A 19,067-nucleotide genomic window follows, 5' to 3' on the forward strand; every position below is an offset into this window, starting at 1 on the left:
TTTAGAAAAACCAATAAATATTACTTATGTGAAGAATTTGAGAGAGATCAGAGATCATTACTTAAAATAACTCATTGTAAAACTGATGATTACCTTTTCACTGGGTAGCAGATGGTAGAGAACAGTGGTTTAAGGTAATCCTACTGATTTTAACATCTTCGGCTACTAAGCTTCTAAATCATATGACCATGAACTATATCCATATGGGAATTTAGGCCTTTACAGGGCTCCGAGTCTAGGCCATAAGCTATTTTTAACTTTCCTGGGGCATGGTGTTACAACTGTGTTTGGGAAAATGCTAAATACAAATGCCCATTAAGTGTTACTGTAAAGATTCTTGATTTATTTAAATAGACTTGATTTTTTAAAGCTGTTTCAGGTTCATAGGAAAATTTAGCAGGAAGTGCAGAGTCCCCATATATTCTCAGACCTCCACAAATTCATAGCTTCTTCCACTATCAGCATCCCAAACCAGAGTAGTACATTTGTTATGTATCATTTTTACTGAGAGTCCCCAGGTTACATTAAGTTTCTCTCTTGGTGGTGTACATTCTGTGGGTTTGGACAAATGTATGATGACTTGTGACCAACATTGTAGAATAATTCAAAGTATTTTCACTGCCATAAAAATCCTCTGTGCTCTGCCTTTTCACACCACACTTTCCTAACCCTTGGCAACCACAGATCTCTTTGCTCTCCAGTTTTGCCTTTTCCAGATGGTTATAGCTGAAATCATACAAGTCTTTTCGGATTGACTTCTTTTACTTAATAAAATGCATTTAAAGGTGTCACCATGTGTTTTTGTGGCTTGGTGGCTCACTTATTTTTATTGCTGAGTAGGATTCCATTGTCTGGATGTACAACAACTTATTTATATGTTAACTTATTAAAGGACATCTTGGTTGTGTTCAAGTTTTGGTGATTGTGAATAAAGCTGCTACAAAAATCCATATGTGAGTTTTTGTTTACACACAAGTTTTTAACTTATTCAGGTAAATAACAAGGAGCACAGTTGTTGGATCATATGGTAAGAAATATATTTAATTTTGTAGGAAACCACCAAACTGTCTTTCAAATTGACTTTACCACTTTTCATTATCACCAACAATTAATGAGTCTTACTGTTCTTCACATTCTTGCCAGTATTTGGAATGGTCAGAGTTTTGGATTTTTGTGATCCTAGTAATTATATTGTTCTTTTCAGTCTGTCTACCCTCTGATGCAGAAGGATAAGAGGCGAAAGCCTCCTGATGGGAGAGACTGACTGAGGGGGAAACGGTCTTGTTCTAATGGGCAGGGCTATGCTCAGTTCAGTTGCTCAGTCGTCCGACTCTTTGCGGCCCCATGGACTGAAGCACGCCAGGCCTCCCTGTCTGGCAACAACTCCTGGAGTTTACTCAAACTCATGTCCATTGAGTCGGTGATGCCATCCAACATCTCAGCTTTTGTGGTCCTCTTCTCCTCCTGCCTTCAAATCTTTCCCAGCATCAGGGTCTCTTCAAATGAGTCAGTTGTTCGCATCAGGTGGCAAAAGTATTGAAGTTTCAGCATCAGCATCAGTACTTCCAATGACTATTCAGGACTGATTTCCTTTAGGATGGACTGGTTGGATCTCCCTGCAGTCCAAGGGACTCTCAAGAGTCTTCCCCAACACCACAGTTCAAATGCATCAATTCTTCAGCACTCAGCTTTCTTTATACTCCAACTATCATATCAACACATGACTACTGCGAAAACCATGGCTTTGGCTAGATAGATCTTTGTTGGCAAAGTAATGTCTCTGCTTTTTAATATGCTGTCTAGGTTGGTCATAACTTTTCTTCCAAGGAGTAGGTGTCTTTTAATGTTTTGGGAGCCCCCCAAAATAAAGTCTGACATTGTTTCCACTGTTTCCTAATCTATTTGCCATGAAGTGATGGGACCAGATGCCATGATCTTAGTTTTCTGAATGTTGAGCTTTAAGCCAACTTTGTCACTCTCCTCTTTCACTTTCATCAAGAGGCTCTTTAGTTCTTCTTCACTTTCTGTCATAAGGGTGGTGTCATCTGCATATCTGAGGTTATTGATATTTTTCCCAGCAATCTTGATTCCAGCTTGTGCTTCATCTAGCCCAGGGTTTCTCATGATATACTCTGCATAGAAGTTAAATAAGCAGGGTGACAATATATAGCCTTGATGTACTCCTTTCCCTATTTGGAACCAGTCTGTTGTTGCATGTCCAGTTCTAACTGTTGCTTCCTGACCTGCATACAGACTTATCAAGAGGCAAGTCAGGTGGTCTGGTATTCCCATCTCTTTCATAATTTTCCACAGTTTGTTGTGATCCACACATTCAAAGGCTTTGGCATAGTCAATAAAGCAGAAATAGATGTTTTTCTGGAACTCTTTTGCTTTGTTGATGATCCAACGGATGTTGGCATTTTGATCTCTTGTTCCTCTGCCTTTTCTAAATCTAGCTTGAACTTCTGGAAATTCATGGTTCGTGTATTATTGAAGCCTGCCTGGAGAATTTTGAGCATTACTTTAGTGGTGTGAGAGAGGAGTACAATTGTGCGGTAGTTTGAGCATTCTTTGGCATTACCTTTCTTTGCGATTGGAATGAAAACTGACCCTGGGGCCACTGCTGAGTTTTCCAAATTTGCTAGCATATTGAGTGTAACACTTTCACAGCATCATCTTTTAGGATTTTAAATAGCTCAACTGGAATTCCATCATCTCCACTAGCTTTGTTCATAGTGGTGATACCTAAGGCCCACTTGACTTCACATTACAGGGTGTCTGGCTCTAGGTGAGTGAGATGATACCACTCTTACGTCAGAAAGTGAAGAAGAACTAAAGAGCCTCTTGATGAAAGTGAAAGAGGAAAGTGAAAAAGTTGCCTTAAAACTCAACATTTAGAAAACTAAGATCATGGCATCTGGTTCCATCACTTCATGGCAAATAGATGAGGAAACAGTGAAAACAGTAACAGACTTTATTTTGAGGGGCTCTAAAATTGCTGCAGATGGTGATTACTGCCATGAAATTAAAAGACTCCTCGGAAGAAAAGTCATGACCAAACTAGACAACATATTAAAAAGCAGAGACGTTACTTTGCCAATAATGGTCCATCTAGTCAATGCTATATTTTTCCAGTAGTCATGTATGGATGTGAGTTGGACTATAAAGAAAGCTGAGCACTGATGAATTGTTGCTTTTGAACTGTGGTGTTAGAGAAGACTCGTGAGAGTCCCTTGGACTCCAACGAGGTCCAACCAGTTTATCCTAAAGGAAATCAGTTCTGAATATTCATTGGAAGTACTGATGCTGATGCTGAAACTTCAATACTTTTGCCACCTGATGCAAAGAACTGACTCATTTGAAAAGACCCTGTTGCTGGGAAAGATTGAAGGCAGAAGGAGAAGGGGATGACCAAGGCTGAGATGTTGGATGACATCTCCGACCTATTGGACATGAATTTGAGTAAACTCCGGGAGTTGCTGATGGACAGGGAGGCCTGGCATGCTGCAGTCCATGGGGTCACAAAGAGTCGGACCCGACTGAGCCACTGAACAGAACTGAATTGAATAACTGTGTAGTGGTATCTCATTTTAATTTGAAATTCTCTAGTGACATATATTGTTGAACATCTTTTCATATGCTTATTTGCCAAATATGTCATCTTTGTTGAGTTATCTTTTAAGGTTTTTGGCTCATTTTGTAATTGGATTGTCTATTCTGTTACTTTGAAATTTTAGAGTTCTTTTGCATATTTTAGAGTGCAGTATTTTATGTATGTGTTTTGCAAAAATTTTCTCCAAATATGTGGATTATCTCCTCACTCTCATAGCAGTCTCTTTCATAGAATAGAAAATTTTCATTTTAATGCAATTGAGCTTATCAATTATTTCTTTCATGCATCCCGTCTTTTGTGTTGTATCTTAAAATGTCATTAGAATAACCAAGATCATCTGAATTTCCCCATATCACCTTGGAGTTTTATAGTTTTGCATTCTACATTTAGTTTTATTATTTCTTTGTGTTAACTTTTATGAAGGGTATGGTCTGTGTCTGGATTTATTTTGGGGCGTGTGCATATTCACATGTTCCAACACCACTTGTTGGAAAGACTCTTTTCTCCATTATATTGCCTTTACTCTTTTGTTAAAGATCAGTTGATTATATTTATGTGGATCTACTTATGGATTCTCCTTTCCGTTCCACTGATCTGTTTTTATACTTTTGCTCATATCACTTTGTCTTGATTACTGTGGTATTTATTTGCTAAGTCCTGTCTGACTCTTTTGTAACCCCGTGGACTGTACCCTGCCAGGCTCCTCTGTCCATGAGATTTCCCAGGCAAGAATACTTTAGTAGGCTGCCATTTCCTTTCCAGAGTATCATCCTGATCCAGATATCAAACCAGCATCTCCTGCATTGGCAGGCAGATTGTTTACCACTGAGTCACTGGTGAAGCCCCTTGCTTACTATAACCCTATGATAATTTTCTAAGTTGTATAGTGTCAGACCTTTGACTTTGTTCTTTTCCTATATTTTGTTGCCTGTTCTGGGTCTTTTGCCTCTGCATGTAAACTTTAAAACCAATTTATCAATATATACAAAATAGCTTGTTGAGACTTTGATTGGGATTATATTGAATCTGTAGATGAAATTGGGAAGAAGTGACATCTTGACAAATTGAGTTTTCTTATCTCTGAATGTGAACTAGTGTGAAAAAAACCACTTATTTAGTTTTTTTTTAAATTTCTTTCATCCAGTTTATTTTTTTCACCCAGTTTTCCTTATAGAGGTCTTGGCTGTATTTTTTTTTAGATTTATACCTGAGTATTTCAATTTCATGTGCTAATGTAAATGGTGCTATGTTATTAATTTTTAATTTCACTTGTTCATGTTAGTGTGTAGGAAAGCAAATGACTTTTGTAAGCTCAACTTGTATCCTCAACCTTTCAATAAGCACTTATTAATTCCAGGAATTTTTTGTTGTTGTTAGTTCTTTTGGAGTTAGTACCTAGACATTCTTGTAATCTGTGAACAAAATCAGATTTATTCCTTCCTTTTCAGTCTGCATACATTTTATTCCCTTTTTTTGTCCTATTGAATTAGCTATGACTTCCAGTACAGTGTTGAAAAGGAGTGGTAAGAATGGACATCTTTGTTTTGTTCCTGATATTTGAGATAAAGCGTTTAGTTTCTTATTGTTAAGTATTTTGTTGACTAGTTTTTTTTGTAGGTAGGCTTTAAGTTGAGAAAGTTTCCCTTTATTTCTAGTTTGCTGAGGATTTTTTATCATGAATAAGTGTTGGATTTTGTTGAATGCTTCTTCTGCATCTGTTGATATGATCCTGTGATTTTTCTTCTTTAGCCTCTTGATATGACAGGTTAGAATAATTGATTTTTGAATGTTGAACCCAGACAACTATTTTTTATGACTTAACAGGGCTTTTAGTGAATAGAATAAATTAAATCATATCTGTACTTTCTGCATCACATAGTATGCATTATTAAAGTGTTGTGCTCTCACTTTTTCAGCAGCAATAAATCCCAATAATGGAATTTTACAATCTAGCAAAAATACTGTAGAGGTTAGTTGTAGACATTTACACTTAGGAAATGACATCTCCTTCCACAAAAAACAAACAAACAAACAAACAACCTAGATTCAGATAATTTATTTTCAAGCTTATTAGGAAAGTACAGCATTTTCATAAAAGTTTTATTACATTGAATAGCTTTCATAAAGGTTTTCTATAAAATATTTTTTTGACATACAACTTATTACATTTCTCACAGTACTATGCAATTTAGAGGTGATAATTGAAAATGGAAGTTCTAAATAGTGTGTGTAATTGCTGAGTTATATAAACATTTGATTGCAGCAATGGGCTGTAAGACAGAGTTTCTTTCATGGAAGACTATTTTAGTTTATAGCTTCTACTATTTTACACAGTCTATTTATACAGATAAGATATGCATATTGGAAAGAGAATATGGGCTAATCACATGAAGCTATATTTAGTTTGGATAAATATGTATATGTGGTAATGAAAGCAATATGGTATAAATTTTTTTTTAAGAATTTTATTCTTAAGAAAATCTAGACCAAAGTTTCACATTATAATCACCTGGAGAGCTTGGTGGGTGAAGGGGGGAAAGAAACAAACAAACAAAATGCTTGATTCCCACAGTCAGTGTTTGATTTGATTGGTTTGGGGTCAGGCCCATACACTGACAGTTTTAAAGAGTAACTTCAGACAATTCTATTGTGCATCCAGGTTGAAAACCAGTGATCTACCCCAAGTGATTTATTTAAAGCAGACATAATGAGGTGGGTGATTAATATAATCTAGCTCATTTTGTAGCTTTCCAGAAGCAGGTGTCTTAGCTCAAACATTTTCTGTGCCCCTAACTGCTGCAGTTCTTTCATCTGGCAGACTTCTCATGGCCCTCTCCTCATCACTAGTTATGCTAAGCAAAAGAGGTAAAATGTGGAAAGTAAGGTTTTTTCCTGCATTGTTTCTCATAAATTACTGATATAAAACTTGAGTGGGAGAGAGGGTAGAAAAGTAGAAATTGAACCTCAGGCTGAAATGGAAACGTGTCAATTTCAAGACTGCATCATAAAATAAAACCTTGTCTCCCTCCGTTAGTCTCAATCATTTAAGTCTGAATATATAGGTAAATTAGGATTGTCATTTATGAACATAAGCTGTATAAAAGTTTTTAAAACTGAGGACTCAGTAAAGAAAATTGGTTTTAAAAATAGTGTTTAATGATAAATATTTATACCACAGAAGTTTTGGTGAATGAACAGTTTAATCCATTTATTTATTTATAATTATTTACTTAACTTTTGTAAATATGTGTTTTCAACAGCAGAAACGTCACATGCAGGTTTTGATACCTTTGTGAATCCTGATGCATACTCTCCTGCTATTGAAAAATTAGAGGCAAACAATTTTTTTGAGAGAAATTCGAAAGAGGAAAGCATAGATATAGAAAGTAATAAAAAGCATGAAGATTCCCATATACCTCTTGAGAACAAGGATTCTTTGCCAAGTAAAGATTTAGAAAAACCCTGCATTAAGGAGAAATTATCTCAAGAGGACAAGAAATCCTTGGAATTCAGCAACCTGCATGAGAGGCCAAACTTTGAAGATTCTAAAACTACAGAGTCACCACTGGTAAATATCTATTATCTTTATTGTATTAAAATTTTATAATTATCATCATAAAAAATTTATATTGACACAGAATATTCTTAAATGTTACTTCCTATTGAATTTAAAATGTACAGCCTTATAGTCGAAGAGTAACTCTTATGGGAAAGAATGTAAATGATTTACAGAAGAAATTCTAATATGGTAAATGCCATTATAACAAATGACTTTCTGTGACAAATAATCTAAGGCCCACCTCATGCACCATAGTAAGAGTGCTGTTACTTTCCTAAATGAAATTCATTATTATGAATAATTTAGTATAATAAATTCTCTCTAGCTTTCTACTCTATAGTCAGTGGTTAAAATGGAAAAAATTGCAGTTTTGTAGATAAAACCAGTTTTGTGGCTTAATGTAAACATAACATTTAAAAGGTAATTCTTCAGGAATATAGCTAATAAAGAAATAGGGTATAGTTTTGTTTCTTCTTAGAGGAAAAAGATAAAGTAGCTCATTATTGCATTACTGCCAAATTTAAAAACTATATTTGAATCTCTGTTCTATGTACTAAAATCTTAAGGGATTATAATTATTAATAATAAGTTATTTAGAATGTGGACAAATTAAATGTTAAATTCTTTGGAAACTGGGCAAGTCAAATATTTTAACAAGATTTTAAAGTCATTTGCAATGAATTGCCATGGTACTTAAACTGAAGATAGGACCAAACAGTTACAGAATGAGTATTGAGCTGCTGCTACTTTTGCTCAGGGAATTGAATTTCTATACCTACTTAGTGATAGGCCTTGTTCCTTTTCAAAGTGAGAAATTAGAACTGAGACCTCTGCGGAAACCTTAGATCCCTAAAAGTATGCTCTGTCTCTGAAGGAATACACAAGGAGACACACAGGTGCAGGATGAAAGGAGACTACTTTCTGCAGGGGATCAGGCCTAAGTCAATAAATATATTATCTGAAAAATGGAAATCTTGGGCTTTCATCTAGTTTTGGTTTAGAGTTTGATTATACATTTCTTGGAATCTGAAAGTTCCAAGTAAGAAATATTGGAATCAGCAACACTGATGTTGACCTGTGTCTACTGATGCCCTGATATATCTGACAAAAGTAAACCTCAGCCCCTCGTAGAAAGACATTCCCACAATTTAGCCAATAATAAAGAAAAAAAAGAAAGTGAAGTCGCTCAGTCGTGCCCGACTCTTTGCGACCCCATGGATAGTAGCCTGCACCAAGCTCCTCTGTCCATGGGATTTTCAAGGCAAGAGTACTGGAGTGGGTTGCCATTTCCTTCTCCAGGGAATCTTCCAAACCCGGGTCTCTCCCATTGTAGACAGTTGCTTTACCGTCTGAGCCACCAGGGAAGTCATAGATTCCCCCAAATCAACCTCCACTTCAGCCGAACTTCTCCCCTTTCCAACAAAGAAAACAATCGATCATGGAATGAATTTCAGCAAGTAGAACAAACAAGAACTCTGATTTTCCAGTTTCCAAAGGGCATCGTGCCTAGAGCTAAGTGACACACGCACCATGTGCTGTTTTATCCAGAGGAATTCAGGATACATTCAGATGTAATTATAGTAGATAACTTACACTGTAATAGTGTATGTCAACTTCAACACAATAAAACAATTAATTCATTGAAGGCAAAAGGAGAAGGGAGGTGGCGGAGGATAAGATGGTTAGATAACATCCCTGACTCAATGGACATGAATTTGAGCAGATGCCAGGAGATGGTGAAGGACAGGGAAGACTGGCATGCTGTAGTCCATGGGGTCACAAAGAGTCAAACACTACTTAGTGACTGAACAACAACAGCAATTAATGTTACATATAAAGTCTAACATATATATTGTAGTATAGATACCTGAAGCAAGTCTTTTAAATTACTACTATCGTGTGATAAAGTTATATTATGTGTTGTACACATTTATATAAAACATTTCATTATTAAAATTGAAATGTTAAGAAACCACTAATAATTTTGATCCCTTATACTACTATTGTAAAAAGAAAAGTGGTAAATGATTGCATCATAGAGCACAGTGCTTTACACTTAGTTGTAGAATCTACTTTCCTTTCATCCCAAATGACTACACATGAACTTTTTATTTTCCTCCTGCCCTAGTAGAAACAATTCCCTGAGCAGAAACTGTTTAGAAATCTGCTGTGATCTTGTAGAAAATTCACTGGTGAGCAGTAGGGGCAGATTCTAGCAGTGGCATTCCTTCAGAGTTTGAGACAGTACGTTTTGTACTTCAGCCTCCAGAAATTGAGTTCTTCATAAAGGTATGGAATTGTAGTTAGTTGTAGAGCAGCAGCAGTGAGGTGGAGGCACGTGCAAGGAAGAGTATGAACTAGTCAGGACCTCTTGGTTTTAAATGTGGAACTATCAGTTGTTAACTAGATGAGATTGGGCAAACAAACAAATTCACTCTCGTTCTCTGTTAACCTAAGCTTTAAAAAAAAATTTCCATATCTTCAAATGTTTGATCTAGATATGAACTCCACCAGAACGGCTTCTGTGGATTGGCGATCAGTGTCTGGGAGAGCCGGTGAAGATGTTATGCGTAGGGACTTGGACTTACCTTTGAAGGAAGTGCTTTATTGGTCCCTAGCTTCAGTTTGTAATGGTTTATCATTTATATGACTTATCCATTTGAATGGAGTTATAATAATTTTAATTGTGTGATTAGCACCTTGAAACAGACTGCGTTTGGGCATTAATTAGATGCATTAAGGAACTGTTAATACTGATGGCCACTCTAATGGTATTTTAAGCCCATCCAGAGCTCTCACTCGGAGAAGGCAATGGCACCCCACTCCAGTACTCTTGCCTGGAAAATCACATGGACGGAGGAGCCTGGTTGGCTGCAGTCCATGGGGTCGCTGAATTGGACACAGCTGAGCGACTTCACTTTCATTTTTCACTTTCATGCACTGGAGAAGGAAATGGCAACCCCCTCCAGTGTTCTTGCCTGGAGAATCCCAGGGACGGGGGAGCCTGGTGGGTTGCTGTCTACAGGGTCGCACAGAGTCAGACACGACTGAAGCGACTTAGCAGCCGCAGCAGCGGCAGAGCTCTCACTGAGCTTCCCAAGTTGCTTAGTGGTAGAGTCTACCTGCAATACAGGAGATGCAGGAACACAGGTTCAATTCCTGGGTCTGGAAGATCCTCTGGAGGAGGCCGTGGCAACCCACTCCAATATTCTTGCTGGGAAAATCCTACAGTCTGTGGGACTGCAAAGCATAGGACACAACTTACTGAGTACAGCACAGCAGCACAGCCTTCTCACTGGCACATCTCTAATGTTTTCTACCAGACTCATGTACTTTATAAATCTCATTTATATTCTTCCCTAGGATGAAAGCATATCAAAATAAGAGTTCACACAGTAGTAGGGGAAGCCTGGGCCTCAAATCAGCAAGATCTATATACAGAATCTAGGTCTGCTAGTTTTTTAGCTGTATGTATAAACTTCACAAATTACTTAGCTCACTCTTGGCTCAGTTTCCCCTTGTATATTTTCTTCATAGTGATTGTTTTGTTAACTTGGATTTTCTCTGTGACCAAGATCAGATCAGATTTGTTTCCATCTGGTATTTTGCTTTCATCTTTGAATTTATTTTACATATAGTCAAAGACACTAGTCAAAAGCATAGGATATGAGAACGACTCTATTTTCCAGAGTAATTTATGTGCAAAGACACTGAGGGAAGAAAATAAGAAAAGAAAAGATAAAACTTAATTTTTCTTTTAAATGAGCTTCAATCCTCCTTAGGTTTAATGGCAACTTTCAGATCATTACCATAATTGTAGTTTATGCATTTTTCCAAACTGACTCTGTATAAATGTTGTGTAACAATTTATGTCTCCACAACTAGAACCTAAACTTGATGTGGGCAAAATCCATGCTAAAAACATAGTGGGTGCTCAATGAATGAATTGCTACTTTGTGTGGATAAGATAAAATAAACTTAATTTTGTTGAATATTTTGTTTCCTAGTTGTTACAAGAAATAGCCCTCAGGAGTAAGCCCATAAATGAACAATATCAAGGACTTGAAAGATTCTTTGTTTTTGATAAAAATGAAAGACTCAACTTACTTCCTTCTCATAGTTTAGAATGCAGCTCCTCCAATACTAGGATTACAATTGCAGGTAAATTCAGACATAAAGTCAGATGGCCTGTGGACCAAGCTAACAACTTTCTGACACGTTTAAAAAACGGTCAACATCTTAGGCAATACTGAGTAATTCCGTTTACCAAGAGAAATTGTTTTCTTCTTTTCTAGCTGAAATTATTGTCCTTATGAGAGTTACCAAATATTAATATTTATATTTAAGGCAACTGTCAGAAAACATGGCTGTAATGAGACTGAGATTATTTTTAGATATTAGAAGTGTGACCCTTAATCAACTAATAGTACATCTTCAAATCACTTGATTAATTGTTAAGTGTTATAATTCTTAGATGCCATCTTAAAAGCAAATCTTAAAATCTTAGGATTGTGGAAATTCACAGACATAGCTGTCATTTCCTTTAAAACTCAGGTCTTGGTATCGCCTGCAATCTTAGATTTCTTATGTATTCAAATATATTTTTCACATACATACTATTATATTTTATGTTATATTGAATGTATATTTTAAAAAATATTTATTTCTGTTCACACTTGTACGTGTATATTTGTGCAACCTCCTTGCAGTTTATAGTTCATTCCTTTTATTGTATAATTATGAGATTTTTATCTTTCATAATATACACCTCACTGTCATAAATGTTTTCTCTTTAGCTAAATATTATCCAGTAAGACAATACATATAATGAATCAACAACATGAATGTCTCCTCTTTTTCAACTTTATGTAATTTTACCATTTTAGGAGACAGAGAATGGATCCCAGACCATAGTGTAAGTGCATATGCTGATAACACAGTTGCCTTAGGTGTTCTGAAGTTTGCCCAGAAACCATCAGCAAGGAGAACACAGCAAAAGACTGGTAAGGTTGACTATAAGGCTGCCGTGCCATATTGTAGCTCAGTGTGTTTATTAGTTTATCTTTTAGTACTTTACTAGGCACCTGAAAATTCATTTTATCAGTTATTTAATTTAAACTTATTCATTTAAACTGTCTTGGACTTTTCTTCCAAAGCCAAAAACCAAGAATAGTCATTACTCCTCTCAAAAACATAAATTTTATAGTCTTAGCTATTTTCTGCCACAGTGTACTAGAGAATGATATTTTTAAAATGTAGCTCAGGATAAGGCATATATATTTTGAACAACCCTTATAAAATATACACTGTTTCATTACACTTTCAAGAAACAGTATATTTATATTAGATTTTGTTTCCTCCTCTACTTGATTCATATTATGAGCACACAAAGCCATGAGATTGCTGTTTGCTGCTGTGGTTAAGACGCTGCTGGTTTAAATCTGATGCTTAATGTGTTGGCCCTGAAATCTTGATTTCAGCTTATTAATTCTATTTTCTAGCCAAAATAATTTTGAGATTTTCTATACAATAACTTTTGACATATTCAATGCTTATTGCAGTATTTTTCTAGTAAGTGCATGCAGAGAATTTTGACATCATTAAAATCAGTAGTGTTACTGGTTATTATTGTTATCTGAAAGTACCTGATAAAGTAGGTTTGCTTGGTGCTGAATTTCATATGAAGTTGCAGTTGATGACTAATGAATTAAGACGATTCAACACACACGGTGAGTATGATGACACTGTGCTGGGTCCTAGGGAAAAGAGTTGCCTGAGTCATGTTGCTTGATCTTGGGAGCTCATGATGCAGGAGAAACATTTGACAGAGGGGACTGTTTGACTTCATCTGAAGGCCAACTTCAAGCCAGAAATTTAATTACATATGATTTGTCCCTATATGTAAGATTTATATTTCTCTCTTGCCTTAAATCCTATGATTAAAACAACTTGGCCAGCTTAGATTCTTTCCATATGCATTTATGTTGAGAAACTGTCAGATTTTAATAGTTTTTTTTTTTTTTAGTGGAAAATCCATTCATGTATGATAAATGTTTTTTGGCTCTATAATTACATATCTCATATCAAAGGCTGGGGCAGCTTTGAAAATTCTGGCTGCTTCCTGTTGAGGCAGTCAAAGGAGCTTTTTAAAGTCACCATAGATTGATAAAAACAAATTATCATGTATGCCATGAGAATTTGTTACTAGGGCAAACTTTTATAAGAAGTAGCCAAATGCCTTGAAGTATCCATTTGCGGTGATCTGTTGAAATCAATAATTTGCTATAAGAAACATTAGAAGGAGCACCTACTTGAGGCATAGTGATATAAAATAAGCCACCTTCCCAGAAGCCTGAGAGCTTAGAGTCCAGTCAGAGGCTCTCAAGTGTCAGTGTTGCCTGGGAAACTGTTGTGGCATTCCTAGATCTCACCGTTAGAAATTTTGGGTCGTTAAGCTGAGATAAGGCTCAGGGATTTGCATTTATTTTATTGATGATTCCACTTCATGCCAATGTATATAGTCCAAAAATCATACTTTGAGAAAAGTGCTGTATAGATATGTTGACTATGTTGACTGACATAGTCACTATGTCGCGTCTGACTGTTTGCCACCCGATCTGTAGCACGCCAGGCTCCCCTGTCCTTCACTATCTCCCAGAGTTTGCTCAAACTCATGTCCAACCATCTCATCCTCTGTTGCCCTTTTCTCCCCTTGCCTTCAATCCTTCCCAGCATCAGAGTCTTTTCCAGTGAGTCTGCTCTTCGCATTGGGTAGCCAAAGCAGTGGAGCTTCAGCTTCAGCATCAGTCCTTCCAATGAATATTCAGAACTGATTTCCTTTTAGGATTGACTGGTTGGATCTCCTTGCAGTCCAAGGGACTCTGTAGTCTTCTCCAGCACCAGAATTCAAAAGCATCAATTCTTTGACACTCAGCCTTCTTTTTGGTCCAACTCTCACATCTACACACGACGACTGGAAAAACCATAGTCTTGTAAATACATAAATTATACCATATGTAATAAAAGGTCTATAAAAAACATGAATAACATGCTTCTGGAAACTGATAGGCAGCTTATAATAGTGCATATGATCAGTTATAATAGAGGTAGATGCATGTGCAGTTTTTAGGAATGGAAGTGATAAAATAATTGCTTTGCCATTGAAACTTATCTGTATGCAAGATTTTAGATGGTAGGTGAGATTTCAGCCAAATCTTAAGAATTGTTAAGACTTCCCAGTTAGAGGCAGAAGGAGATATCTCCAGAGATAGTGACCTGAAATAAAAATGAAAATTTCCTGACTATGCCACAAGTTACAGAAATCTTATATTCTGAGTTGGTGCCAGTATATAAATGAATTACTCCTTCTGTAAGACAGGCTCCCCTGTCCTTCACTGTCTCCCAGAGTTTGCTCAAACTCATGTCCAACCGTCTCATCCTCTGTTGCCGTCTTCTCCTCTTGCCTTCAATCCTTCCCAGCATCAGAGTCTTTTCCAATGAGTCTGCTCTTCACATTGAGTGGCCAAAGCATTGGAGCTTCAGCTTCAGCATCAGTCCTTCCAACGAATATTCAGAACTGATTTCCTTTAGGATTGACTGGTTGGATCTCCTTGCAGTCCAAGGGACTCTCTAGTCCTAAATTTGTGAATGTAAAAACATGATAGCTATGAAATACATGTGTGTTTTGCAGCAAGTCTGTTGATTCTGCGCACCCACTGCCAAAACCTACTGTTCCCCCACCCCAGCTTCCTCTCTCTGTAATCTGAGGAAATTATAGATTAACCCTGATCACAGTTATACTATAAATATAACAAAAGAAATTGTTCTTGGCATTAGTTCAAGAATAATATGCTATGATTACTAATAAGACCAGCAAAATATTGGGATGATAATGTAAAATAGTGGTTTGGGTTATATTAATGGGTATAAGAATCTCAATAAAGATATAAAAAATATTAATCACTCATTGAATAGACTTTAATACAATAGTAATTATTACTGTTCTAAATAAAACATTAGAATTAGATGAAATATAAGCAGAGTAACCTGCTTTTTGCAGAGTGTTTCAATAATAAATAACATTCTGACCAAAGGACTCAATATATTTTCCCCTGGATAAAGGTCACGAGACATATTTGTCTTATAATATTCTTGCTCCACTGTGTAAATTACTGAGAATTCATACATTAGAAAATGTATTTTCTAAGTGCTCCTGAAACATTTATGGAAATATTATTTACATTGCCAGTGATGGCGTAAGTTATTTCCGAAAGGTTACTTCCAAAAGATTATGTTTATAATCTACAAACTTGGTTTATAAAAAAGAAAAAAATACCGGATGATCCCTTTAGTCCTGGCATTTTTCATTTGTGCCTGTCTTAACCGTGTCTCTAATCTTAACCCTAACAGTAACATTAATAATCTTATACAGGAAACATTAAAGGGGATGACATATTCATCTAAATGAACAAAATAAATAAAACCAAGGACCAAACTGAAGCCTCTGTCTTTCTATGGCTTATGTGCATTAAATTACGCTTTGAGTATACTTCCAGTAAGAAAAATAGTCTCTTTCTTTGCCGTATGGTAAGCATGTCTGACCCACACCTGTGAACTTTTTTTTTTCTCAGTTGGGATCAATTAACCACTAATACTGTGGCAGCCAGATGTTGTTATATAAGAGTTCAGCAAATGTTCGTAATCTCCTGAATTTTCTGAAGGGCATATATATTATGTTAAAATTTTTCATCTGATATTTCTCTGTGTTGGCAGAAGTCCAATTCTTCTTAATAACATCTTTCATTTGTTTTATTTTAACAAGTTCTAAATTCTTTTAAATTGTGATTGAAATGTAGCACAGTAAGATAGAAGGTGTGGTTTTCTCCATAGATCTAGAAGTTTCTATTTTTATAGCTGAATTACTGTATTACTCTTTATAGCTGAATTATATACTCTCTGACCTGTACTTCTACCATTACTGTTTCTACTGCTGGTTCACTTATAAAAATGGCAGATTTGTTATTCTTGATGGCTTTAAATAAAATATTGATTCCTTACAGGTAAAATAATTCCAAATTCTAGTCATTAAAATAAATCTTAGGGATATTTACTTTTTAAAAAAAAACATAGGCACATTTTTGTTAGTTTTTTTTTTCTTTAGAATTATCTCTGAGTGCAAGTAGATACAAAAAGGTTAGACTCTTAATTTATTTACAATTTCATTCCAACAAAAATTGTTTTCAAACTTGATTTCTGAGACGTGCATTAAAATTGGTACCCTTTGGGACTTACCTTAGTCAGTTTTAATTGCTTAAATAATTACATACTGCATTAAGATTCTTCTTAGGGTACTAGCTACCTTCAAAGTATATCTTAAAAAAAAAAAGACAAACTCAATAATCATTGACTGTTATGTAACAATTGCCTGTAGCCACTCTTCTGAATTTTATATTTTTCTTTGAGTCAATAGAGTGGGCATAATGTTGTATGACATATATTCAGTCAAATAATAATTTTAATGATAATGGCCATAGCACTTCTTTAAAGAATCCAACATTTTATACAAAGGCAATTTGTATTAAGGTAATACAAGATTATCTTATAAATTATTTATACTTAATATGCATGTGTTTATCTGAATCAAAACAATGATTCACTATATTAAAAATATACCTTTGCTATGAATATCTAAATTTGTGCCTTGAGTATTCCCTTGGCCTTTATTAAAGAATCTTGTGAGCAATACCAAATGATATATATATAGTTATGTTTTGTTAGTATAAATTTTGAAGGGATTTTTTTTTTCTTACTATGTAAGAACCACACATATTGAAGAAACCAACTAAGTCAACCTTTGAAATAGATCAAGACAAAATGGTGACTGCCCTGGTGGAACAAAGTACTAACCTGACTCAGATCTCTGCTTCTCGAATTTTTCCAGAAGTGCCCTATAAAACAGCTGAGAGTGAACTCATATTTAGGAAAATTAGAAATGTACTCTCAATTTTCTTTAAATCCTTTGTTTTTCCAAAAGGTTTTGCATATTGGTCTATTTTGTTTCCATATGTGCTTTAATAGATGAATGTATACACCATCAAATAAAATGGGATCATTAGGAAGTGGTACCATGTTTATCCTATGGGTTTCTTTCTCTTACAAGGCACAGTGCAATATTGTCCTAGAATTTAAGAAACAAATCCCATGAACAGAGGAGCCTGGTAGGCTGCAGTCCATGGGGTCGCTAAGAGTTGGACACGACTGAACAACTTCACTTTCACTTTTCACTTTCATGCATTGGAGAAGGAAATGGCAACCTACTCCAGTGTTCTTGCCTGGAGAATCCCAGGGATGGCAGAGCCTGGTGGGCTGCCATCTATGGGGTTGCACAGAGTCGAACACGACTGAAGTGACTTAGCAGCAGCAGCAGCAGCAGCAGCAGCAGCAGCAGCAGCAGCAGCAGCAGCAGCAGCAGCACAATGGTTGGCCATGGAATACATGATAAGATTGTATGTTGAATTGTTCTGGAACTGACTGGGCTTACAGATTTTTGTTTTACTTAATATTGAAATTAGCTTGCCTTTCTCTGATTGTAGACAAAATTCAGGAAAAATAACCCAAAGTGTTCTTTATAACACAAAGAAGGTAATTTAGGATTCACAAATGGAAGTAAAGCAAAATACATGATAATCTAAAGTTCATTTTCTCATAAATTCTGTTGCATGAATTTAACTGAGTTCAGGAGGCTAGTATTCTGTATCTTTTAAAGCATTCATTCAGAATTTTTAAAATGGTTGGTTAATTTATTATTTATTTTAGGCCAGATATCACAGAGACCTTCAACAGCAAATTTACCACTTTCCAACCCTGTGAAAATAAGTTCCAGCTGGTTTTCTTCTTCTCATCCCCGGTCAAGAAGTGCAGTCGCTCAATCACTCTCTAAAGCCGCTTCTGAAATTTCAGAAATTGAATATGTTGATGATACTGACCATGATGAGCCTTTCTTAGATGACGCTGATGATCAGCAGACCTTAGACAGTTTGGAAAAAGAATTAAATGAGCTGAGAAATCTTGCAGGTAATGCTATTTTTTTTTCACTAGAAACAATATTAACTTTGCCTTCTGCCTGATTCTCCATGTCATGCTCCAAGCAAACAAACTTTTCCCTTTTCCTCTTTAAACCATCAACCTTTGTGTTTGTTTTCTTGACTATCTTCTGATGTCACCGTGAAAATGTTATAGAACTTGTGTGTGCCCAGCCATATCAGAGATTATCCCCTTAGCTCATATAATTCACAGTTAAGTGGTCTTAAGGTCCTTCATGTGAACAGAAAAAAATTTTTTTTTCTCCTTCCTACAAGCTCACTGAGTGACTAATCTCTTATAAGAGCCACTGCCCAATATTGTTGGAGACAAGAGCTATTCCATCTGATCTTTTGAAGCAGTATTTCTCAAGTTTCAATGTGTACATATATCCCCAGGGGTGTTGCTATAATGCAGGTGTATGTCTGGGGTGGGATGCAAGATTTTGCATTTTTATTAAGACTTCCCAATTTTGAGCCTTTTGTTTTCATTCATTTCTAGAAGTTTTGATTGTGGCATTCTTGTCTGTTTTATCTTTAGAGTCCATTGGCAAGTTAGATTAATTTAGCAATTTTTTTCCTCTGCACTTAGTAGGCATTTCTCCACTGTCTTCTGTCCCTGGATAATGTGCTAGTTAGTACTTTGGCACAATTTCTCCATTTAACTTTTGTTTGGTTTGGTTGTCAATTTTTTTCCCACTGGTAGAGCTTGTGGTAGCCCTTATTACCTGAATCCTGTCATGTTGGAGAATGCCTGCTACCTTTGTATTTGAATGGCAAATTGACTGTGGGTATTCTCCTTGCGTCTGGGCTTCCC

General features: G+C 35.9%; 1 protein-coding gene across 2 annotated transcripts in view; it reads left to right on the forward strand.

Moving 5' to 3' along the window:
• The window catches only part of ZBBX (zinc finger B-box domain containing), a 121,396-nt gene that overhangs the window by 89,421 nt on the left and 12,908 nt on the right, over positions 1-19,067 (forward strand). Inside the window, exons 16-19 of one of the 2 annotated variants that reach the window (XM_069545381.1) lie at positions 6,874-7,181; positions 11,180-11,333; positions 12,059-12,175; positions 17,988-18,245. In XM_069545381.1, the coding sequence (XP_069401482.1) occupies positions 6,874-7,181; positions 11,180-11,333; positions 12,059-12,175; positions 17,988-18,245 (837 nt within the window). The remainder of the gene's footprint in view (positions 1-6,873; positions 7,182-11,179; positions 11,334-12,058; positions 12,176-17,987; positions 18,246-19,067) is intronic. The other variant, XM_069553256.1, reaches the window with a different exon arrangement.

This window comes from Ovis canadensis, chromosome 1 (assembly GCF_042477335.2).
Source record: "Ovis canadensis isolate MfBH-ARS-UI-01 breed Bighorn chromosome 1, ARS-UI_OviCan_v2, whole genome shotgun sequence".
NCBI classification, from domain to species: Eukaryota; Metazoa; Chordata; class Mammalia; order Artiodactyla; family Bovidae; genus Ovis; species Ovis canadensis.